Source organism: Hippoglossus stenolepis, chromosome 17 (genome assembly GCF_022539355.2).
Source record: "Hippoglossus stenolepis isolate QCI-W04-F060 chromosome 17, HSTE1.2, whole genome shotgun sequence".
In the NCBI taxonomy this organism is placed as follows: Eukaryota; Metazoa; Chordata; class Actinopteri; order Pleuronectiformes; family Pleuronectidae; genus Hippoglossus; species Hippoglossus stenolepis.
The window spans coordinates 11,896,912-11,921,789 of record NC_061499.1 but is presented as its reverse complement, the minus strand read 5'-3'; the positions used below and the strand labels follow the sequence as shown (position 1 = coordinate 11,921,789).

The 24,878-nt window shown below is 43.3% G+C and overlaps 2 protein-coding genes across 4 annotated transcripts; one reads left to right on the top strand and one right to left on the bottom strand.

Annotated features, from left to right (window-relative positions):
* Positions 1 to 3,784: 3,784 nt before the first annotated feature.
* Positions 3,785 to 17,514, top strand: ndrg1a (N-myc downstream regulated 1a). Of its 3 annotated transcripts, XM_035182227.2 has the most exons (16): positions 3,785 to 3,938; positions 7,931 to 8,002; positions 8,504 to 8,539; positions 10,855 to 10,960; positions 11,292 to 11,412; positions 11,766 to 11,828; positions 11,930 to 11,990; positions 12,864 to 12,950; positions 13,060 to 13,116; positions 13,245 to 13,348; positions 13,517 to 13,573; positions 13,690 to 13,741; positions 13,980 to 14,027; positions 14,489 to 14,524; positions 14,873 to 14,924; positions 15,941 to 17,514. In XM_035182227.2, exons 2-16 carry the CDS (start codon positions 7,949 to 7,951, stop codon positions 16,198 to 16,200), a joined length of 1,194 nt encoding a protein of 397 aa, XP_035038118.1. In that variant the 5' UTR covers positions 3,785 to 3,938; positions 7,931 to 7,948; the 3' UTR covers positions 16,201 to 17,514. The 3 variants fall into 3 exon arrangements, with proteins under 3 accessions (XP_035038118.1, XP_035038120.1, XP_035038119.1); XM_035182229.2 differs by lacking the exons at positions 3,785 to 3,938; positions 7,931 to 8,002; positions 8,504 to 8,539 and adding an exon at positions 10,351 to 10,507; XM_035182228.2 differs by lacking the exons at positions 3,785 to 3,938; positions 7,931 to 8,002; positions 8,504 to 8,539 and adding an exon at positions 10,352 to 10,513.
* ccn4a (cellular communication network factor 4a) lies at positions 17,508 to 24,657 on the bottom strand. Its single transcript, XM_035182230.1, has 5 exons — positions 24,362 to 24,657; positions 21,119 to 21,407; positions 19,763 to 20,017; positions 18,378 to 18,571; positions 17,508 to 18,287 (listed from the first exon to the last, which is right to left on the bottom strand). Exons 1-5 carry the CDS (start codon positions 24,407 to 24,409, stop codon positions 17,988 to 17,990), a joined length of 1,086 nt encoding a protein of 361 aa, XP_035038121.1. The 5' UTR covers positions 24,410 to 24,657; the 3' UTR covers positions 17,508 to 17,987.
* Positions 24,658 to 24,878: the final 221 nt, after the last annotated feature.

Sequence of the window (24,878 nt, the reverse complement as noted above, 5' to 3'; positions counted from 1 at the left end):
CAGTGATGGGAATAAGAAACATTCTGTTGATTAGCTTATATAAATTAGACCTATATTCATGTTAAGTAGGTTGAGAAATATTCTTTCTTTTTATTTTGATAGACATTTTGGCACAACATGCTTTCCTGCCAAGAATTAGATCAGAAGAATGTCACCGCGACATTAAATATACAGCTGGAGCCCGCAGATATTTGGCGATACAGCTTAACAGGTATTTACATCAGCATAGCCTAATTTTACAGGTAAAAACAAATTGGATTAAACGTTTTAATCATTCAAGCACTATCGCCTCAGGGTGAGCAGGTTCTTGGTTTGAATCCCAGTTTGTCTGGGGTCTTCCTGTGCAGTCTTTGCATGTTCTCCCCTGTGTTTGCAGTTTTTGTGTACCCACCGGCCCCCTGCAACCCTTAAAGGCAATGGATGTAATCCACTGTCTGCTGTAGCTTCATATTTAATTTGAAGCTACATCATAATACAGTAAATATTTACCTCCACTAAAGGGGTTATGTACATTTATTGGTTTGTTTGTAGGCAAAGTTACACAAAAACAAGTGAGCAGATTTCCACAAAACTTGTGTATGGGTCAGGAGAGGGCCCATTTTTCTTTTCAGTTTAATGGTACGTTATCTAAACGAATGAAAAGATTTCCATAAATGGGACATGGATACATTTTTCACTTTCTTTAACATTCATGAATCGTAATGAAAAAAACAGGCCGATTTAGAGGACTGGTATTTTCTACAGAATAGACCTGAGAGTGACATCAATCCTCTCATCTATCTCTCCACAAGAAAGTGAATAATTACATTTCCCAGAATTTCAAACTGCTGTTTTAAAGCGCTTGTTTGTCTAAGAAAAAAACAAACAGGGCCAAGCTGCATGTAATGATTTCTCAGCAGGAATCACTGGAGGGTAACTTGTCAACTCTTTGTAAAGATTTACCACAGAGCACTGTCAAAACCTACCTTTCACCCTGAACACACTGGATAAACTTTTTCACGTTGCTCACGAATTAACACTCCTTTTACTACGTGACCTACAGGCACACTTCATGTCACATGTGTCTGAATCACCCATTCTTTGTAACCTATTACATCACCCATGACTGGTTGAGTCCAGCGCAGAGAAGGGCCATACAAAAGACTGAAGAATGTGCGTGTGTGTGTGTGTGTGTGTGTGTGTGTGTGTGTGTGTGTGTGTGTGTGTGTGTGTGTGTGTGTGTGTGTGTGTGTGTGCATGTGTGTGGTGACTAAACCTTGAGGTGTGGAGCACGTTCGATGTCAGGAAACAGTCGATAATTATTTTAAATTGAATGTAAATATTTACCCGGTGCAGGATTCAGCAGCAGGTGGATGAGCTTTAAATGGACATATTCTACTATCTGCTGTGTTTGCAGTGAACAGTGGAGCAGTGTGGTCATGAACTTGGAGACCAAACACACATAAACCTAGAGACCTCTCACTGGTATCAACAGACAGAAGATATGACAGTTTCAGTCCGTGCTGTTCCTGGATGTACTGTACAGAGCCAGTGTTTCAGTGGAAGGGAGAGGGAGGAAGGCCGGACAGAAAAGTGGAACTAATTAGTTCCAATGTTCCTTGAACAACTGAATATCGAATTCGTAAAAGTGCCTCACAGGGTTAAAAACGAACTACTAATAAGTTCTAATGTGCATTTGAATCAATGAGGAATGTGTGACAGCATGTGCGAAGGGGTGCAGCACACACCTAAAGACCTCTGGCCTCTGTGATATGGGCCTTGTCGCTGCTGCAAGCTGCTCCCACAAACAGTGTAATCAGCCAGGTGAAAGTCCACGGCTTTTATCAAGGATTGAGACACTCGGCGACCCACATGTGCTGCACTAAACCTCTCACAGTTGGCAGGCTCGCAGATGCTATCTCTGTTTTCACCAAGATAGTGAGCGGAGCGGGACGACGTGTGAAATCGCACACAGGGATGATGCTCACAGTGTTGATTCATTCATTCAACATGTACGAATATTTCAGTTTCATTCCGGTCCATCAGCACTGGCCCATCGTCTCTCCTCAACCCCATGTGAGCAGTTCAGTGTACTACATTAGCATAGTGGTTATATCTTCCCCCTCCAATGCGGCCATTGTTCTGACATGTTCCTATTGAAGGCCTCACATTACAAGCCCACAGTGCGGCTATTGTGTCTCGACAAGGACCCTCCACACACCCGATGCCAATACTCGCACTTATTGACGACCCCACAGTGCGACAGTCAGTCTCCTGCAGGTGTGGAAATTTCCATGCACATCCGAGCACTGTGCAACATGCTTAGTAAGTGAAACCAACAAATCCGGAATCGCCGACAACGTGCTTTTCACTCCGCTGAGACGTGCATTTACACGGACAAATCTCAGCGCTCAGATTACATGTGCTGTGTGCTGTTAAAAAAGGTGTAGAGCCACAAAGAGGACAATCAACACAGATTATAAACCGATGTGAAGTCGCTCTGTAGAGGAGGCGCCAGCCGGATAACACTTTCATGCTTCTCCTCGTCTGCACGGCCGCTCACACATGGAGCAAAGTGTCTCCCTAGTGGGATTGATTGTTGCGTCTGTGGGACAAGCTAACTTTGATTAGACAATGGCAGAGCGCTATCAAAGAAAAAGGGGGGCTTCCCTTTGTACACACATATCTACTTTTGGCCTCAAATCAAGGTTGCAGGCCTGGCTTCAGTCCGACAGCCCCTCAGCCTCTAACAGCCGCACAGCAGACAAAGGCTCCAACACATCTTTATAAAACAAATGCCTGCAGTCGGGATTCCACCAGGGTAAAAAAAATACCATTATGAAAGCTACTCCTCTGTTAGAGTGAGATGAATTACAGTTTGCAGGGGGAAAAGAAGGAGAGAAGATTCCTGTCCCCACCCAGTCAGTGGAGAGAAGGAGCGGTATTGATTTCAAAAGAGAGAACATCAGATGTGTCACAGGAGAATAGGTAATGACGACACAATGACACAAAGGTGTGTTGAGAGTATTGTGCAATTTTATACATCAACCACCATCAATTGCTGATATTGTTTTTATCACCCAGCCCTAATTCTATGGAATTTGAAGAAAAAACACACACATTGAAATCACGATAAATATACAGTTGCACAGTTGCACTATTACAATTGGTTCAGGGGCGGGGCCAGGAGCAGGGCCAGGGGGGCACTGGCCTTAGCTGAAATCTCACTGGCCCCTGAAGCCAGTAGAACACTTTTCGGGTTTAATAGAATTGCCAACTCATAACATCACTAACAATAAATATGACAAGTTGTTAAGGATTTTTATGTTCTCAACTTTTTGTTGTGCTTTAAAAAAGGAATAGTTTTCACAATACATTTATTAATGTGGCTTTACTTAAAGCTATAGAGCAAACAGTAAAGAAGGAATTACGTTAATTTGAACCTTACTGAACCAGGAATTTCGCATGGATGTTGCCCCCCCTTTGTGTAATTTGTGGCCCCATTTTGGCCCCTGATTCAGAAAAATCTTAGATCCGCCACTGAGTTATTTGGGTAACATTGTGAGAGTATTGCTGATATATTTCAGAGGGGGGGGTTAAAACTTGCCTGGGGAGCTTTTCCCTCATGAGTCACCATCTGTTTTGTCTTCGTCTTCATCATGCAACCTCTGGAAAGACAAGAGTGGAGCTACGTGTCTCAGTCCCACAGCTGCTGTTGCCCAATAGAGAGAGCAGGGGGGAGTTAAAGTGGGCCGGCCCTGCACACTCCCCCAGCCCCCCCTATCCTTTATAACATTCCCTCAAACATCCGCCTTGTGCTTCACGTTATAAACAAAGCAACGCCTGTCACACCACACTGCTGCAATCTGTCTGAAGAGAGAGAGAGAGAGAAAAAGTTTGTCTGGACATTTGTTTGCGGGGAGTGATCATCTCAGGACAATCAGAAGTGAAATCCACAGGTAGGTTCCTGCTCCTCTGGTTCTATTTCTTGTCAGTATTTGATAAGGAAGTGGGGACGCCTGCTTGATCACTGCCAGTTGTTGTTCTCAGCATGTCTGAGCACGTTGTTATTCCTGTTTGACAGTGACACTTTTGTAAAAGTTCAGTTTCAGCAAAGAAAAGTGTCCTACCACAGAAGTGTGAGCTGGAAAATATACAGAAAGGAGCAACAAATACTTCACATGCATCTCAGCATTTGTTTTTCTGTATTGTCACCTACAATGCATCGTGGACAGGATTGTTTTGGGGTAAACCTTTTCTGAATGTTTGGAATGCGTTTTAATAGTAAGGGGGAATTTAAAAAGGAACTTGAGAGTGCATTTAACATGTGATCCTGGAAAAAGAGGAAGCATTTATGTCAAATGTTATAAATATATAATGAGGACAAAAGTTTCATGACAACAGATTTTGCTTTCTAACCTTAATATGAAGAAAAGAAAAACATAAACATGCACCTAGGTGGAAGTTACTAACTAACAATTGATTTAATAGAAATGTATAGATCTCTGCTCAATTACTGTGACCTAACCTATCCCAATCACAATACATAGGATCTATACATTTCTATACGCACTGTCTAAATAATCCTATAATCATGTGAAGAATGCTGTCTGTTTACTCGTAGCGTTAGTGGCAGTCTGCTTATAAGAGCATCCCCTCCATGAGTGCCTGTCCAAACAAGCATGTGTCCGGACCTGTTTTGTGAGCTGGGCGTAGATTTTCCCGTTAATTCTGATGTTTGTGATACAGCCTACATCCAGCCCTCAACCCTGAATAGAAAGATTACGACCCTGCCCTGATCTCTTCAGACGCTCACGAGGAGAAGAGGTTTTCTGGTGCGAGACACAGGAGGGTCTGATCTGACTGTAAACAGCAGCAGCTGTTGCTTGGAAGCCACTGTGGTACTAAAAAAACAAGTGTTTTTCTCCGCATGAAACCGCTGGTGATCCCCCTGAAAACCACCCACCCTCCCTCCCCTCATCAACTTGCTGTAGCAACGGAGACGGCCACATTTTGATATCTTTTACAATCTGAAAATGTAGGTCTGTGACAGCTTAGTCCAGTGTAGGCCTGCTGCTGTGCTAATATTTCAGAACCCAGGGATTTGACAGATTAAGCGAGTTCCCAAAGATTAGGGAAGCAATCATTGTTTCTGCAGATGGATGCTGCGGGCTCGTGGATTTAAAAACTATATGGAGGCAGCGGAGGAGGGATGGCCTGGCCTTGATTCCAGCCTCCCTAAAATTGAGATTCGCCATCCAAATCTAATCAGTGCATATGTTTCTCTCTCCCTCTCTCCCTCTCTCTCTCTCTCGTAGCGAACAGAGGGAGACCTTGAGCTCATGCTGTTTTGTAACTTGGATGTTCTGGCTTAAAGTAGTGTGTCGTATCTGTGGATTTGCTGTGGAAAAACAAGCACTAAAGTGTTATGCAGGCGCGCCACGGTGTTATTGGTGTTGTCGTCCGCCAAAAGCTCAAAGCACATTAAATCACTGTCGAGTGAAAACATTGGATTTTCTAAAAAGTCTGCTTTTCAGGAATAAAACCCAATCAAGAGAATTATGATTATTGTCAACACTTTAAAAAAAAAGTAACAGATCATCAATGGAGGGTAAAAGATAAGCTTTACTACAGTGTATGTTGTCATGGGACTATTAGCCAATAACCTTTTAAGTTTTGTTTCCCCCAAAACTCATTTCTTTTATTTGCTGTGCAGCTGACTTCGAGCTTCAGATTTGTGGATCTTCCCGAGCCCATATCCTCCCACTGCTTCCTGTTCACGATTGCATAACCCAGTCTCACTTCTGCCAGGCCCAAGCTGTTTTCCTGAATAGTTTGTTTTCTTAACTACAGCCAGGCATTAAAAACACAGGTTTCAATATACAGTATGTGCATGCTAGAACTGGTTTGACTTGGTTAGGGAGACAATGTGCAACCGTTGCCAGTGACGACAAGCCAGTTTGGAGCGAGGCCAGCTCCAAGAGAGCCCCCTGCTGCAGCCGCAACATAAAACCCCTGTGAGAAAAAAGGTGCACAGCAGAAACATCCCACATCCCATTAATAATCATGTTCCAGGCACCTGACAGTTCAGTAGAAATCTAAGAAAAAAAACCTGCAAGAACTTTGAATCTATTTCTCTGTGAGATGTGTTTTACATAAACAGCTTAAAGGTCCACATTCATGAATAAACTGGCGGCAGCTCTCTTGTCACGCTGCATGGGATTATCATGCTGTCGGGTTAAACTCCATGTGTTGGCCAGGTGAAGCATTATCTGAGCGAGGGGAAACAGTCAGAGGTGCATGGCTAGAGGAAACAGCAGGTGACCTACTTGTGTCCGCCTGCTGTCCAGCGACACTCTGTGCAAACAGGCCCTGATGGCGACCCAGCAGAGGGGTATAGTCTGCAATCTGACTTCTGTTGTTGTTAATGAGCTTTGTGTTTACAAATAAAGCTTTAGAGGATTCCCCCCCCCGTCGGCAACTCTTTTTTTTGCACATTTTCGAAACTAGAGCAGTCGGAGCTGTTTCATTTTCCAACATCACGATGTTCACAAACACGCCTCCTCTCACATGGCGTTGGAATCTCTACGGGGGATGATCTCTTGTCCTCTCCAACAAAGCTCCCGCAGTGCAATGGCGGCCAAGCTTTTGAATGCCTCAGCAGAAAAAGGAACCTGTTGTTTGATACTCCTCTTCCTCTGTGGTGCTGTGAGGTCCGGTTGGCGCCGGTCTCCGAGTCAGAGGAGCATGTGTGAGTGTTTGTGTGTCCAGGGCGTATTCTGCCCGACAACCGTCATCTCCACACTTGAAACCTGATGAATCTCTTCCTTTAAAAGAGCGTCTCGGGCCCCTGTAGGTTGATGTTGATGAATTGTCAACAACCACACACACAGAAGGACAGAGAGCACAAAACAGATGAAAAAGAGCAAACATAGCGACTGCAACCAAGAAGAAACCGAGACAAACAGAGGAAAGTGACAGAATGCACAGAGCTAGGGAGCCAGCAGGGAGCTGAAAAGATGCTGGGTCGTGTTGGTGGGAACTTTGCTTCCTGTATGTGTTTGGGTCAGTGAAGGCCTCCTTCAGCAGGGGGAGAGAGGAGGGCTGGCCCCTGGCTCTCAGGAGCCACCAGGGGCCAGCGGACAAAGAGCCCTCTTAACTGGCTAATTTGATTTGCATGCAGGAGCTGCAGCCTGTTCGCTCTCCTCCAACACAGATCAACACAGGCTGGCGTCTCTTTCTTAACATGCCCCTTTTTACTCTCTCTCTCTCTTTCTCTCTATCTGTCCCCTCTCTCTTGAATCTTTCTCGCCGAACAGGCCCTTAGTGTTCTTTCTTTTTCTTTTTTTTATATCGTGAAACTATTAGCTGGGGAGGGGGTTGCTTCAGTTTTCAGTAGATTCGGGCTCCAGCTCGGTATTTGTATTCATGTTCGAGTGGCGTGAGGACTGTTCAGGGTGCACATTTCCTCTTTTCCGTCCTCTTATCTGTGTGCCCTCGGTCTTCCTGCCCGACCACTCCGTCTTTCACGCCGTGTGTGTGAGACTCTCTGTTTGTGTGTCTCTGTTGTGGGCGGCGTACTGGGTGTGGCCCGCTATGTGGTCCCGTCTCTGCATGCTGCGTCTGTGCACTTGTGTGTATTCACTTCTGTTCCAGTCTCTTGTTAACGAACACACCCACCTCAAAGTTTTATAGTCTCAAAGTTTAAATCTTTTCTGCACCTTTTAAAAAAAGAAGTTTGAGACCCAGCAAGAAAATGCTAACACTTTGGTTCAGTTTGAAGAAAACACAAATAGTCGGAAAAGTCTTACATTTGTCCTTTTACTGCATATATTATCCAACATAACTTTTCTTTCCCTGAACCTGAGGCATCTTCCATGTGAAAGGCCGTAAACCTCCGAGACACAGACTGAATCAGCTCCTCACTGACTCTCCTCTCTGACCCCTGCAGGTTCTGCAGCTCTTGGAAATGGATGAAATCCAGGTTGAGTCCAAAGGCCTGCTGGTTGACAGGGAACTGCCGGTATGTATCCTGATCAGAGCCAAATCAAAACAAGTTATTGATAGTTCTCATAAATAAGTTTTGACCTACTCAAGGAAAGTGTAGTGCTCAGCTCAGTGCACCTGGATCTGCTTGTGTGTCAACAATACATCAACAATAAATCAATAATAAAAAAGATCAAACTATTTAACAGGATTGAAAGCGTAATCTAATCATATCATGAAAACAAATATCAGAACGATAGCTGCAGAAATAATGTCTGCTCCCCCAGGGATCAACTACAGTCGGTTTGAATTCCTTATGTAAACCACTGGTCAAACATTTTCTGTGCCACCCAGGTTTGTCAATAAAGTCTGATGGCCTTTGTTAAAGTGTAAATCTTCTGATGATCCTTCATAACACTGACTTCTGATACTGTTCAATCATTATGACCACAGTGATGGGATGACGCCCTCAGGATATTAGATTGTAGGTGTAATTGCGTTAGTTTTACATTTTCATTGCTCTGTTCTTTCCTTGCAGGGCCTGAGAGAGGCTGTGCAGCAGCTTGTTATCAAGGTACGTTTGCACACATTTCTTATTTCCGCCACTTTAATGGCTGATGCTTGTGTTTTCAGATGATACCAATTAAAAATTGTTTGCACAGATGGTTTTATTCTGTGTTTTATCATTTTAACTGGTCTAGTACCATCTAGTGGCTGATATAAAGATACTCTTTGCTTCATGAGTAGTCGAGTGTGGTTGGAGCGGCTCGTCTATCTTGGTGATGACCTTTCATCCGCTGGGATTTTATTAGGACATGGAAATGTAATTGTGGCTTCGCTAATTCAGTCAGCTGCTGAAATGATGAAACATTCCCTGGTTCTGGATTTTGTAAGATGCAGCTACTGTGGATCAAACCATTTCCCTTCGCCTCCCGGGGCATGTTCATGCACACTCAAGGAAGTTTCCATCCCTGTTCATTTGTTAGTAGGTTTGTTTGTGGGTGAGTAAGTTTATTCAAAGACAACTGAATGGATTTACACAAAAGATGGTGGAAGGATGTGGTATGCGTCAGGGGAGAACTCCTTAAATTTAGGTGCTTATCCCGATTGAGACATTGTGAGATTGGTCGTTTTTCAATATTTTCCCAGGAAATAATTCATGGATCTCAATGAAAATAAATCAGGCAGATGTAGGGAATTGATACCTATGAATTTGTGAAATTTGTTGCAACTTGATTGACTTTAAGGGGTCTGTTGGACCTTGGGGGAGGTTTGTGCTCTACTGCGCTCTATTCTAGTTTCGTATGTGTTTGCTGCTGAGTCTGGGGGCCTCTCAGCACCTTGGACAGCGTCCAGAGTCAGACCCTCGCTGGTGGCTGAAAGCACCTTATGCTCAAGATTTTGGGCATGAAGGTTAATCAGTGGAATAGGATTAACTGAGACCGGTGATATCAGGGGGATTCACGCCTGGCTTTTAGATGCATACATGCACCAACGCAGGCACACAAATCCTTCACCTTTTCCCTTCAAGCTTTATAGATGCATGTACAGGGCATGCACACACAAACAAACAAGTACGTGCTGTCTTGCAGGATTATCTCGCTTGTGCAGCCCACGTGCTTGAGTATGTTCTGCAGGGGTGGAGGGCGGGGCGGGCGTGGTGAATCCTGTGATGTTTACATGTACATTACGTCCGGTAAATAGGTTATATACGCCCCCTTGGATGTTCCTCTGGAGCAGATCCCATGCAGCAAAGACTGGTTTGAAAACCATCCAACAGATCACTGCGTACAGTTAAGTAGACGAAACAGGTCAGGTCACGATGGGACAGCGTGTTTTTTAATGATTCAGTTCCCAAATAATTATTTTAAAGTTTATTTGTTAAAAAAAATAAAAAGGCTTTAACGACATCAGTGAGTTTCCAAACCCCTAATCCTTTTAAGTCATACCACAGATTCAGTCAGTTATTGACTGTTAATAAAGTACTTTTTTGGGAAATGTTGATAAGTTATCAAAAGTCTTCCTTTAGCTCTTTCTGGCTTTGATAGACACTTTCATTTAAATCTGTCTTTCATTTTTTTAAATCGTTCAATGTCACCAATCTCAGCCATTGTTTTGAAAGTGTTTCCCTGAAACCCTTCTGAATAACACCTGCCGACTTCCCCGCACTCATTCATTCAACATATTCCCCCTCTGGCCACACAGCCATACCTACTCATCACGTCAACACGGTAGCCAATGGGCCCTCTGTCTGACATTGGCTGATCCAATTTAGGGATCACTTCATCTAGAATTAGCTTGTTTTGAACAGTGTGCAAGGCACCATGGGAGGCCAGGGGCTTAGGCGGACTGGTAAGCAGTGGGGGTATAAAACACAGCTTGCGGCTTCAGGGCTGAACAACTTCAGTTTCACCAGCCCTTGGAACTATCGTCGCTGCGACTGGTTTATTTTTTCTCCCAGTATTGAGCAGTGCTGAACTCCTCTGCTGCAAACATGGTTCTGGAGGATTCAGATGTGGACATGATTGTCGCTGAGATTGAAGTCAGTGTGAGTAGACCGAAGGCTGCGTTCAAGTAGTTTCCAGTGGATTTGTTGGATTATTATAAATTTTTGCAGCTCATTAGACAGAACGGATCAGACTTTAATCAGTGGATGATATTTACAATGATTCTCTACTTTGGTCGGAAAGTTGCATGGGAGAAATAATCCATAACTAGATGAGGAAATAATGCAGGATTGTGTGAAACACTTATATTGGAAATGATTGGACATTTATTCTTATTTAACAGCACTTTTTTGCAAGTGTGGTGAGGACTTTTCCTATTTTGGGGAATTTATATCTGAAAGTTTTAGTATATATTTACCTGTCATTGTTTTTGCATCTACAGGAGCACGATGTGGAGACTCCTTATGGAAGACTCCACTGCACGATGAAGGGGGTTCCTAAAGGGGAGAGACCCGTCATCCTCACCTTCCATGACATCGGACTGAACCGTAAGCTCCGCTCTTGATTCAGCTCTTTTTATGTGAAACATCTGTTGCTTGTGCCTAAAGCCTGGGGCTGTTTTGAATTACTGTACCATGTGGGACCAGATTAGGGTCCACTGATCTAACTTTATATTATTGAGTCGATTGCACCAGAGTATCTCAACTCCTCCGTAATCATCATCAGATTTATGTGACAAGATGATGAGGAGCAACACCAACATGTTGTTCAAAAACAAAATCTCGTTGTTCTCAGGTTAAATGAGGTCATTTCCACTCCTCAGCCAAGTATCACTTATCCACCTCCACCTCTTTTTTTCTATCCTTTCTTTTTTCCCAGACAAAACCTGCTGGGACACGCTCTTCAACCATGAGGACATGTCAGAGATCATGCAGCACTTTGCCGTGTGTCACGTTGACGCCCCTGGGCAGCACGAGGGAGCAAACACTTTTTCCACTGGGTGAGCCAGACGCACAAACACACACACGCACACACACTCGCACTTCATGTATGTCAAGCAGTCTGTGACCTTTGACTCGACAGGTAAATCACAGCGGATGTATTTAAGACAACTTAATTTTGCAAGTGTGTTGTGGGGACAGGTGTTTATCTCGTCCCGACTAATCTCTTTGCTTTTATGGTGGGACTTTGCCTCGTGTTAAAACTACCTGGACAGTGATCTGAGGACAGATAGTGGGGCACAGATGGCTGATATCAAGGATATAAAGAGCATGTTCAGCGCAGTGATTAGATAGTGGTTATTATTAAATTGATAACTAAAGCTTTGTGACAATAAGCTTTTTGTTTTCCCAGATATGAGTACCCCTCTATGGATCAACTCTCCGAGACACTCCCTCTGGTGCTGAAGCACTTTGGGTACGTTGAGCTGCAGTTTACACACACTCACTACTCACGCTCATATTTAAGATATTTTCCAACCTGTTCTAACAGTATCCGTGTCTCTCTGTGCATACCAGGCTGAAGACCGTCATTGGAATGGGGATCGGGGCGGGGGCCTACATTCTGACCAGATTTGCAGTGAGTTTCACCCCTTTGAACCTCTCAATCAGGCTTAATACATATGAGTTTTAATCAATCCAGGATTAGCACGGCCAGCTAAAGTGTTTCTACGTTTTTGCTGATTTTGGCAACATAACACAGCTTATTGCTTGAGCCCGCTGAGCCACAAAAGTCTCAGGAATGTTCCAGCGCTCAACACTAGCACTGTGCTCGGTAGGAAGTCACACTCTGTTGGCAAAAGCCTGACAGAGATACAACATTAAACTCCCCGCTGCAGCTTTCTCTTCAACTCGAATATGTGCGAACTTATATGAACAGAATATAACGTTTATTCAACCAGAGAAGCACCTGTGAGATAAAAAATCTGTGATAATAGTGAGTCACAAATATTATAAAATAATTTTATCCCCAAAACAACCTAATTGGCATATTAAAACCACCCAAGAGGAATCTAAAAACCATAAGAATGAACTGAAAAGGAGGAGATGTAACCGGCTGCATGAATTAAACAGAACTAGAATCGCACTTCTATCTCCGCCATGGCCCAACAGTCCCCTTCAAATCAATCAAGAGACATGAATTTTTCTGAGGGATATCAACGGAAATCTTTAGAAAAGCCCTTTCTTGTTAATTTTAGGAAAGACAAAGAAAAACTCAGAAACAAAATTGTAAGGGTTCCACCCTGACCCACGTAGCATCCTTCCACCAAGTTTCCAGAAATCGGTCTGGTGGGCGGATGCATTATGATTCTAAAGTAACACATAACACAAACAGCCAGAAGAGTTAGCACCTAGTTTTTGTATTATTTATCTATTATTTGTATTTAACAACCAATACAACATTTTTTTGTTACAGTAATAAATCACGAATTTCGCGTAATGTTTGTTTTAGCTGGACTATCCAAACATGATGGAGGGCCTGCTGCTCATCAACATCAACCCGTGTGCTGAGGGGTGGATGGACTGGGCTGCGCACAAGGTAACACACAAACTCACGTTAACACCTCATACACAGCGAAACATGGGAGAAGAATATTGGACAGAATAAGGTGAATGATGTTTTAAATCACTTTTATATCTGATCTCAGATCAGTGGCTGGACCCACGCCATGCCCGACATGATCATCGGCCACCTCTTTGGAAAGGTACAGATTCCGACTCTTTCTCAGGATACAGTAAACCCCACCACACTGGGGCAGGACAGTATGTGGTTAACTCGCTCTTCCAGGTCTTTGTGAGTTAGTTAACTGATTGTTGTGCTTGATGACCACAGGAGGAGATCCACAACAACCAGGACATGATTGCAACGTACCGCCACCACATCCAGCATGACATGAACCCGTTTAACCTGCATCTCTTTATCAAGTCCTACGAAAGGTAAACACATCAATGCATCAGGCACCTCTTGCCTTTTCAGGTTGTATTATGTTGAATTTCTAAGCCTGTATAAAGGTGAAATAATGCACCAAATAAATCATAACCTGAGCTGCAACAGGTTGTAGAATCTTAACGTCTAATTCACAAGATGTTCGTCTGTCTCTGCAGTCGAAGGGATCTGGAAGTTGAGCGGCCGGTCCCTGGAAGCCACGTCAGAACCCTCAAGTAAGTTTCCATCAAGCAACATCTTCACTTGCTGCATATTTCTCTTTAAAATCGAATCATAATCGATAATATTTGACCCACATTTAATGTGCGATTGCACGTGTCTCCTCATCCAGGTGCCCCTCTCTGCTGGTGGTTGGCGACTTCTCTCCTGCAGTGGAGGCTGTGGTGAGTTGACGTTCACACAGCCGTTAAAAACAAGTCTCTTAGTGCTAATGATCAGACCTCCCACCACTATAACCCAGCAAACTCGTGCTAGACGTGTTTTCCATCCAGCTCGGTCACATTTTTAAGCTGAAGAGATGTGCAAGGTTTAGCGCTTAGGCAAGAAAAAAGGTGAACAGTTTTTATAATGTGCAGTATACAAAATACCTAAGTGAATATATGTATTTATGTGAACCTGCAGGTTGAGTGCAACACCAAGCTGGACCCGACAAAGACAACCTTGCTTAAGGTAAAGGAGCCTGTTTCTGTCCTGCCTCCCCCTCCCCCTCCCCCTTCTGTCCCATATCCTCGCTCAGATTATAACAGCCTTGATGGACATGCATCGGCTGATAAGATTCCATTGGCTCAGCATTTACCTGGTGACATATTAACCAGAGTTAGGGCAGCTGAATGCGTCCCGAGAGGTGTGTATGCATGAGGAAGCATTCTGCTGCCGCTGACCTACTTGTGGTGGCCTGTGATGGCCTCTTATGACCCGCGGCCAAAACCAAATGGCCGTTCCAGCGCAAATGGCTGCCATTTATTGGGGTTAACTGTGCACTGATTGGAGGTAGCAGGGGCAAAGTGTTCCGCGGGTTCAGATGGGACGTGCTGAGCGTAATGGTGGGCAATGGCGTGGAGCCACTTTGCTGTGTGAACGTCGGAGCACCGACATCGCTAACTGCTTTGTGTTTTCCCTCCTCTCTCCAGATGTCTGACTGCGGTGGCATGCCCCAGGTTGACCAGGTGTGTACGTGTTATGTTTGTGCGACAAAAAAATCCACACTAACGTTGTAGAGCAGAGCGGACAGAGCTGCATAATCAGCGCAGAGGGTCAGGTGGACGGGTGCGAGGCGTAAGAAGGTTGCACCTAAGAGCATTAGCAAGTAGCAGACGTGCACCACATTTGTCAGGTTGTAATCCTCCGCCCTGGGCAGCACCTGCTCATAGCAGCTGTCATATCTCAGACCCCTGAGCAGTAAGCTGCCGGATGAGAGACTGAGTCTGTCGGTGTGTTATGTAAACAAGTGTGATAATTAATGACAGGAGGACCGATCTGATCCTCTCCCTTTTCTGTGTTCTGCTCCTCTGCAGCCAGCAAAACTGACAGAAGCTTTCAAGTACTTCATTCAGGGCATGGGATACAGTAAGTATTCAACACACGCAGTATTTATGTTGTATTCAACTGTGCCACTAACAACTAGTCTCACACAGCCAGACCTCATCCCACCTCCACACGGCTGGAGAGAGTCAGGAACAGACTAAATTTAAAAGTAAAACATTGTATTTGCTGTGTTCAGCCAGCAGCAACTGACCTTTCTGCCCCCTTGTGGTGACACTAAGTTTGCATCATCGTCTTCACCCCATGGTGTCGGTTGTTAATAAATGACCCGAGCTCTTCACTGAGGTGTAACTGCTGCAGGTGTTTACTGTATTCATTCATAAAATGCAATTATTATTTGTAAGATTTAATATAATTATAAAGTAAAATGATCCAAAATTAAGGTTAAATCGCCTCATCGTAGTTTCATACATAATTTACTATTTATAAGATTAGATAATGATCACTGATGGTCTGTGTTATGTACTTGGTTGTTGATTTGATACATTTTATTCTGTTGTGTGATTTGATTCACTGTATAAAAATCCATTGTTTTACATAAATGCTCATTATAGGCCTTTAAAAGATTCACCTGCAAAGTAACTAGTAACTACAGCTGTCAGATTAATTTAGTGGCTAAACAACTACATTTCCATCTTAAACATTGTGAGTAAAGGAAGTAGAGGTATACGGAGGATCGAAACTGCCTAAATTATAGATAAATAAATTAATACATAATTGGAGAAATATATAAATGTACATATATAGTGTAAAGTTATAGAGGTACGAAACTGCCAAAAGTTAATTTTAACATAAAATTAAATAAATAAGTAAATGTAGAAATACATGAATGAATAAATTAGTAAATAAATACATACAGAAGTACAGAAATAGCCCTTTTCCTCACCAAACTACATATTTATTTAGTCAATTATTTTGGCAGTTTTGGTCCTCGATATAAAGTAACCTCATGAAATAAACTCTAAATTACACAATTGCACAAAATGAAAGCTTCATTCGAAACAGTGCATTTACGTAAATCCTCCTCTTTCTCTCCTCAGTGCCGTCTGCCTGCATGACCCGCCTGGTCCGCTCCCGCACCGCCTCCGGCTCCAGCGTCACCTCCTTCGAGGGCAACCGCTCCCGCTCCCACACCAGCGAGGGGAACCGTTCCCGCTCGCACACCAACGAGGGCAGCCGCAGCCGCAGCCAGACGACTGAGAACCAGCGCGGCCGCTCCCACACGGGCGGCTCCATGGACGGCACTGCCAACAGCGGCGTGGACCAGGCCGTGCCCAAGTCCACCGAAGTGTCCTGCTAAAGTGAACCTCCATCCCCGGGGACACACGCAGTTCTCAAAGGTCCCTTCGGTTTGTGCTGCGCTGCCTCTAACCGACACACACACACATTGCTACTCACACACACATCTAAGTGAAGAGGGACAGAGTAGCGTAACCTGTTTGTTAAAACGCACAAAGGACACTCACCTGCAGAGGAGTCAGTGCAGCTGAGATGCCCCAATTAGAAAACACAAGGTCTTGAGTAGGAGGTCAGGGGTCAACTGTAAGCCCGTTTTATCATTCTGAGGGACTCCAACACATCGGAACAGTCACTGCTCCTGAGCTCCGTTGTCAGGCGAGTGTGTCGTTAGGGGCAACGCAGCATCTGGGAAGACCGAAGCAGGGAATGTCAGAGAAAGCTGTGGACACCAGCTCGTACATGTATCGCTCATAACCTCTCATACATATAAAAAACAAAAAAAAGAAGAGAATTGTTTTGAATTTCCATTTCTGCATTTCCTCATCCTGTTTTTATCCATTTTTACCAATATTGACACAGCTTTCTTAAATATACCGTAAAGACTGTAAATGACTGTTTTCTGTTCACTGTAATTGTCTGATCACTTATTCTGTTGTTTTCCATGTCTGACGTGTTGTCGTTGGTACGTAGGAGCCGATTTATAGACGTAGAGAATGTGGAGGCACTTGTGGGTAAATCTTTAAAATAAATGGCAGTTTGCTTTTCAAATTGCAAGTGTAACTTTGAACATTAAGGGACAAACATCAAGTTTATCATTTATACACAACAAATAATGTTGTTTCATCTCAGCAGTTTCCATTATCCTTGATTTTTTTTTAAAAACATCTTGTTATTTTAACTACTTTTAACTCAAAGATACACGTTCGTCATGAGTCTGTCGGCTTCGCCATTAATCAAAACCACTCACAAACTCAAAAGCTTTTTTTAATGGATCATGGCCTCAAACAAAAAGGTTTATTTCCTCTTTTTTTAATGATGATTTCTATGCAATCAATCACAATGGAACAAAGATGTGCCATTGAGTTCACTTTTTAGACGAGATGCTCCTACGTGGTGGTGGATTCTTTTGGGTGGGTGAAGTGATAGGTCCGCATGTTAACATGAGGATAACCATAGAACTTACCTGACACCTTCTACTCCCGTATTTTACTTTGCACTACAGCAGCGGGGTTTTTTTTTTTCGCTTGGTAGAACACAGACATACACAGCTTTGTAAAGATTGCGATGCACAACCATCTAATGCTGTAGAAAAGCATTAAAATGACGTAACAGTTTGTATTTATTAAAAAAACGACAATAAAAACCTTGTAACAGATCTTCCCTGATTGCGTCTTTTTTTTTATTTGATATTTTCATTTGTAAAGAAAAACAGTCTCAAACGTAAGGCTTTGTCTTTGGCATTTCACTTAAAGAAAAATAAGGAAAACATATCTTCAGTAAAGCCTCATCGTGTATTCGACTTGTGAGTTTACAGATGTTCTGAAAGCAGCTGGAGAACATCACATATATTATTACATTTCCGAAAGCTACATGAATAAATTAAGCTTTCAATATTTCACACACTCAGTGGCTGAATATTTTCATTTGCAAAGCACACCATGCTTTATGAATCCGTTCTGGAGACGCATATATATATATATATTTCATATTTACAGATTTTTCCAATAGGAAAAAAAGACCACATGAAAATCCCTTCCCTCCGTCTGACACGTTACAAATACAAAACACTGCATGAGAAAAAGAAGGTGGAGATAAGTCCAGACGTCCTCTAGCTGACATGTCGCTTCTTCAGTTCATGACTTCTGGGTAACCATAGTAACTCTCCAGCTCAGCGAAGATGTCGTTGGGGTTCTTGCAGCTGAGGTTGCAGAAACAGGCCTGGACCCACAGCATCTTCCAGGTGAAGCCCGTCCCGTTCGGACACTCGAACTCCACGTCGATGGTCTTGGACTTGTAGGGGATGCAGCAGCGCTCGTCCGTGCAGACGCCGCAGTATTTGGGCCGGTACAGCTTCTTGCTGGTGCAGCCAGAGATGGTGAGGTTGGAGGGCTGATCCTCCCTGTAAATGTTCAGACACTTCTTCCCTGGCTGCAGGAGGAAAGGAGGAGAAAGACGTTTGCATTAGTTCAACTAGTCAAGCCTCGTTCGGCTGCTTCAGATGTCGCCATCAGGTAGTACCTTGATGTGTTTGGTGATGTCCACCTCGCAGGGCCGCAGGTTGCAGAGGCGGGACTCTTTGACCAGCTCACATTGCTCGTTGGCGTTGGAGACCCTCAGGGACAGGCCGCGGCCACACGTCTTTGAGCAGGGGCTCCATGAGGTAGTCTGGGAAATGCAGTTCTTGTGCCAGCTCCCAGTCTCAGCTGTGAAAGCTGGATTAATGTAGGAACAGATGAGAGGTTAACAGGCAGTGTCATGGCCTATATATATATCACAGTTTGTTTGATTTGATGCACATTGATCGACTTTGTTATGATTAAAGCTTAACGCCCTTCAGATTTAAACACTATTGTGTTAAATAGCGGTGCAAATACAGATTACTCTCATATTGAGCATTTTTCCAATAATTTCCATGTCTATAAGGAAATAGTGGCCCTAATGAGCCAATGGTCTAAAAACACCAAGATACTAAATCTACAATAAAATAAAACTGACAAAAGCAGCAAATACTCATGTGGCAAAGAGATAAATAATAATAGTTTTATAAAGATAAAAAGAGATTCTTCATCATTTGCAGATTAACCTCTTTTCTATTGAAGAATCAGTGAATCTGACTGATGACTAATTTTAAAATGATTTGAGCTGATCGAGAAGCCTGGGGGAGATTTAACTTTGGTTTACTTTTGGTTTCTTTGTGATAATTCTTTTTCATCGAGGACCAGTTGCAAAGGAGCACCGCATCGCCTGGCACCGTATGTGTTTTTAATTTAAAATCCTTATACTGGGTTTTCTGAGTGGTCTGGCTTTGATTAAATTCCTTTTGCAACACAAAGACGTCTTCGTTCAACATTCTTCCCTCCGTGGCTCAGAGCGCCACTGTGTGCTAAACGACTGGAAACTGGACGACACCCAATAACAGTGTGAGGGCTTCAACAGAAAGGGATCGGTCTGTCCCTGCACGCACGCACACACACACACACAGACACACACACACACACACACTCACACACCCACACACACACAAACCTCATGATGCTTCTGGACTACAAACTGTGCTCAATAGACTTTTAACTGCACATTTTAAACACAGCTGCTGCTGTTCTACCTCTATTACTATTCCTCTACAAATCCAAAGATTTGATGCTACATGGAATCAATAAGAGGTCATAGAGGTTGTTTTTAAACTTCCACATAACCTGACACATGTCCTCAGGACTCCATAAAATATAACCAAACTCAAGAGGACAATGTTTTGGAGTAGCGAAGATTCAAAACTTAAACATTACACAACTCTGAACTTTTTGCATTTCAATGAGCTGGAAGGAAATTAGGGGATTTGACAAAATTTCAAGGCGGGTTTGTATGAAAAGGCCCAACTTCACCAAAGAGAAGGCGTGTCCTACCCTCCACTGCGTGTCGCGGCGCCGTCTTGCGACCCCTCTTGGGTTCATCACAGATCCATTGCTCACAGCATTGTCCCCGAACTTTGACCCGACGTGGGGTCTGGCACCACACCCGGGGGGGCTGGGACTCTGTGCACACCGACACGCAGCCGATGGCACCGTTCACACACACGCACTGGTATTTACAGCTGGGCTTGAAGCTCTGCCCATTCCGGTAGATCACACCGTCGTGCTCACAGCCCGTTCCCACCATATCTGGTATCACAGGGAGGAACGACAAGCAGGCACACACTGAATACAAAGAGACAAACTCCTTGGAAGCTGCATTCATGACTTGGCATTTAAGATAAAATAGTTATGAAAAATCGATCACATTTTAGGATAAATAACAGTCTGGTTTGCTTCTTTGAGTGGCTGGCTGGTATCACAAGAGTGATGCAAACCTCCAGCTACTTCAGGAAAGATTTTAACAACCAATATCCCAAATATCAGTGTTTGGAGTAAATATAGTTAGTATGAACAGCAGTAGTTACTATAGACCAGACAGAAAAGGGTCAACTGCATCCACACAAATGCTGTAAAAGCAATAAAATAAATCAAAACATACATAAAATAATGACATTGTTACAGCTTTGAATCACAAACAATGACATTGTAATGCACAACTGCAAATGTAACTGTAAAAAGAGACTACATTGAAATGCACAACCCAGAATCCTCTCTTTCACATTCCCAGAACTCACAGACTTCCGGCTTGTATTGACAAAAAGTTGTTTCCGTATGTGTTTTCTAAAATGATTATGATACATTTGTGGAGATGCAACTTTTGTCACTGTATTCAAAGAGATATAAATTCAGCAGATGGTAACACCAGCAAACTAGAATGACCGCCCCATGGTTGTTTACCTCCGCCACCCAGTGCAGTTTCAAACTACAGACATTATTTCCCAGATTCATATCAGGTCCCTGTGACCTTTAACCTTTGACCACTGTAAAGTTATCAGTTAATGTTTGAGTCCAAACAACGGGTCAAAACTTTTCCAGAGAGGTCGACTTGAGATATCATCTTCAAGAGGCCAAAAATATGTTTTGTGGAGCCACCGTGACCTTTGACCTTTGACCTTTGACGACTTAATCCTCAGTGAGTCTCAGTGAACATTTGTGCCAAATTATAAGGGATCCCTGAAGGTGTTCTATAATGTTCACATGGCAACAAATGAGCTATGTATTTAACTGCTGAAATAAGCAAAAAACACATAATATATAATAACATATCACAGCAGAAAATATACTAAGAGCCTTTTGTTATTCATGTTCATTGTTGTTGTTTTTGTGAAGTGAGTAAGTGACACTTACATGCACACACTCCTTTTTCGTACCTAGGCTTGTCCGAGCTGTAGTCACAGTACAGTCCCTTGTGGTAGTCGCACGTGTCGGCCTCGTTGCACACCTCGCCCACCTGCCGGGCGCAGGTCTTGCAGCAGTCACAGCCGTCCATGAGGAGGCTCACGCCCTGGGGACAGGTGGGGGTGACCCTCGGACACTCGCAGGGCCACTTGCAGTACTGTGTCCGGTTGTAGGGGTCCGCGGGCGGGGACGTGAAGCCTGTGGCAGGCGGCATGGCAGTGGAATTCTGGGAGAAGGCCTGGAAGGAGGAACATGGACAGCAACTTTCTTAACAAAATAAAGGATGTTTTACCACAATTTCACCTAAATATAATGTATTTCTTACCGTCTGAATAATTGTATGCTCAATATACAATTAAAGTTCCATAATATACCATAATGAATATACAGTACAAGCTTTGGTCACCCCCAAACGGAGTAGCTGACGAATCTCTGTGTTGGTGAAAATCGAAACGTCATCTTATTAAATGACCCCCTGTGGTGAGGCAATATTTTTAATATCCGTAATCCTGAATTCTTTCGTGTCCAGCCCTCTCTTTATTAATCCTGTCTCAGTAAATCACCGCTCCAAAAGCTTTATAATCACTTTTTATGCACACCTCCGCCTCGCCGCCTGCATGGCTGAAAACATGGCAGCCTGCTTATGTGTGGTCATGCTGTGCCATAAATTAAATTGGTCTATAAAAATGAATTAAACATCCAGCGGCGATAATCTTATTGCATGTATGACAAAGTCTTGTACGTGCTTAACACTTCAAAGGTGTTTCATCAACACTTTGAATGTGTAATCCTGCCAAACACAGAAACACATAATCAAGATTTCTCCTGTCTTACGAGCCGCTCGCCAAGATCACACAGCAAAGAGCCCAGCAGCTCTTAAAAACAGATGTTTCCACTGAAACGGGCCACACGGGGCACATTGCAAGCCCAGAACTCCGAGATTGGTTTTGGACAGCGGATGCGTGAGTCTCTGCAGAGGAAAAACTTGCCCATTTTAATTTAGTTTTAGTTTTTTTCCGACAACAAATAGAACATTTCAGAGTTGGAATTGAATTCTGCTTGTTTTGAGAACATGATGTGCAGGAGAAAAAGCCAGAGGATGGTGTGCAGGTTTTTTCGCTCAGGGAGTGTGGAGCTGAGAAAATGAAAAGTTGCTGCAAATGCTGCGATGAATGATGATGCCTGGATGAAGTAATAAATTGAACGTCCCTCATAATTACCACATTATTAACTGGTCTAGAGAAGGAGTGAAAGATTTGACAGGATGTCGAAAATGATCTATATGCTCATAAATCATAACATGATAGATAGATAGATAGATAGATAGATAGATAGATAGATAGATAGATAGATAGATAGATAGATAGATAGATAGATAGATAGATAGATAGATAAATCATTATCATTTGTTCTCAGCGCTCTAATGAATCTATGTTTATAACAACAGCCGCTTTTTGTGGTGTTGAAAGCTAATGAAGATAAATGAGTTTTAATCAGAGCAGCGCCACCAGGCCATTACTCAGTAAGAGTTAGGTCAGCCTGCAGCGATCAGGATAAATTACAGAAAACAAACAAACATAGATTCATTATGCAAACAAAGAAAGAAGAGCAGAGAGAGGTGAATGTTTCATAATTAGGAAAACATGGAGTGGGCCTAATGCAATCATCAGACTGAAATGTTTCATCTTTGCAGACTAAATTTGGCTTTTAATCACTGTGAAGAAATAATCTCTTGATCTCAAAATGTCCAGATTTTATCTTTGATACGTGTCAACCAAGCCTCCAAAAAAAGAACCATCATCTCGGTCCATGTTTTCCACGGTGACCTCAAATAGTTTTGTTTTGGTGTTGTGGTGATGGACAGCTAATAAGAAGTGTTGTTCTCTCTGCAGGACTGACGAACCCTCTGCCCCTGCTGCGTTCATCTTCTGTTGCTGTCAGCCTCTGGTCACAACACATGGCCTCTGGGAGCGAGTGCACGAGCACGATAACGAGCACAAGCACAAACCCTTCCTCAGTGGAGAGGGTCACATTTGAAAAGGGAAACCTTTCCAGATGTCACCACGGGGCAGTGAAGAAGCTGTCACCTAGATGTTGTTTATAATTTCACCGAAGACCCTAATTTTAATTACCATAACAATAACACATATGACTTAAATTTGATACAAAACATTTTATAATTCCTTTTGGAGAAAAACTCAAGTATAATTTACGTACTTGGTTTTGATTGATGACTGTAATTGTTGTTGCACCACTTGGTAAATAGGTTCTGAATCTGTGCAAAACTAAAGTGACTTTTAAATAAAATCAAACAAATACTGACCCCAGATCCTTTATTTTTTTATTTTTTTTTTTTTGCTGGGCACACTATTTCCAAATGCAAAACAGATGTTCTAATTTGTCCAACATAAAAGGAACAGGAAATCATGAATTAAACTGTTTCCTCTATAACCACAAGGTGGCGTTATAATATAAATTAGAAAGTGAGGCTGCATGACGGCAACTGCTTTTAACTTCCATCGTGTAGAATGACTGGGGACAATAATAACTTCTCCTCAGCGCTGTCAGAGAGATTTAGAGTGAATAATAATAAGCTTCAGTTAATTCCATCAACTTCACTGAGCCACAAAGTTGCCACTGGTTTCAATTTAGAAGCCAATTAAAAGATGTGTCATCAGCAGGATGCTCTCTGTTAAACACGCTAAATATAAAGTTGGGATAAGGTCATTTTGGATTCCTAATTCACCACTAAGCACAAAGCTCTGCAGAAAGAGCCAACTGAGTTAGATGCATTGTAAAACGAGCGCCCCAGACACATGTGGAGACCCTGAGGATGCAGACCATAAACACTGTGCAGTCATTATAACAGGAGCTGGGAAACTGCAAGAAGTCACTTAAACTTACTGTGGAGTTGGTCACTGCACAAACTCCCTCCCATAAGATATTTGTATTATTATTTCATGGATAATAATATGCTACTATACTCAGTGGAGATTATCGGGATTATAATTTACCTGATCACCCTACAGACCTGTGAAAATACCACTTTATTCCTCCCGAAGTCAAGAACAAGGTATAGACCTGCACTGACAAACTCTGAAGCAGTGACACAATAAAACACCACAAAAGACAAAGCAGAGTCAAATGAAGAAATAATACAAAAAGATTTGGGTCAGTGATCCTTCATCCCACCTGTTGAATCCCGCCTGCTGCTAGAATCCACAACAGGAGCCACCTCATCACTGGTGGAGATGTGCAGATGCATTGAATCCAGAATTGGTCCCGTTTAAAAAGCGCACGACGCGCCGCAGAGCGCAGGTGCGCACCTTCCTGCTCCGGGTCCCGCCGCTGTCATCCTCGTCCCGCACCGCAGCTCCTCTGCCCCGCGTCCCGGCCTGACAGCCTGTTAAAGAGCCCCGGCTGACGTAAGGTCTGAGAGGACGAGCCCCGCATGCCTCTGACAGGGGGACGGTTCCTTTCCTCCTCTCCCTCCGCTCCACTTTCACCCGGTCCTCCTCCTCATCCTCCTCCTCCTCCTCCTCCTCCTGCTGCTGGCAGACCCTGTGGTTTGGGCGTGTCCTGGGATTATCTCTCCTGATGTTTCAGATGACACTAACTCATCCTGTCCCATCTCATCTGGGCTTTTATGGCCTTTCTATACCTCAAACCCTGGCATGACTTGAAAAATATGGGGAAAAAAAGCATCTGA

What these genes read in the sequence shown, in the direction of transcription:
- ndrg1a (XM_035182227.2), top strand. Translation starts at nt 7,949, where the DNA reads ATGGATGAAATCCAGGTTGAGTCCAAAGGCCTGCTGGTTGACAGGGAA. An exon ending in GCAAACACTTTTTCCACTGG is followed by an intron (nt 11,413 to 11,765) that starts GTGAGCCAGACG and finishes TTGTTTTCCCAG; the next exon opens with ATATGAGTACCCCTCTATGG. An exon ending in CTCCTGCAGTGGAGGCTGTG is followed by an intron (nt 13,742 to 13,979) that starts GTGAGTTGACGT and finishes GTGAACCTGCAG; the next exon opens with GTTGAGTGCAACACCAAGCT.
- ccn4a (XM_035182230.1), bottom strand. Translation starts at nt 24,409, where the DNA reads ATGAGGTGGCTCCTGTTGTGGATTCTAGCAGCAGGCGGGATTCAACAG. An exon ending in CGAAAAAGGAGTGTGTGCAT is followed by an intron (nt 20,018 to 21,118) that starts GTAAGTGTCACT and finishes CTGTGATACCAG; the next exon opens with ATATGGTGGGAACGGGCTGT. An exon ending in ACATCACCAAACACATCAAG is followed by an intron (nt 18,288 to 18,377) that starts GTACTACCTGAT and finishes TTCCTCCTGCAG; the next exon opens with CCAGGGAAGAAGTGTCTGAA.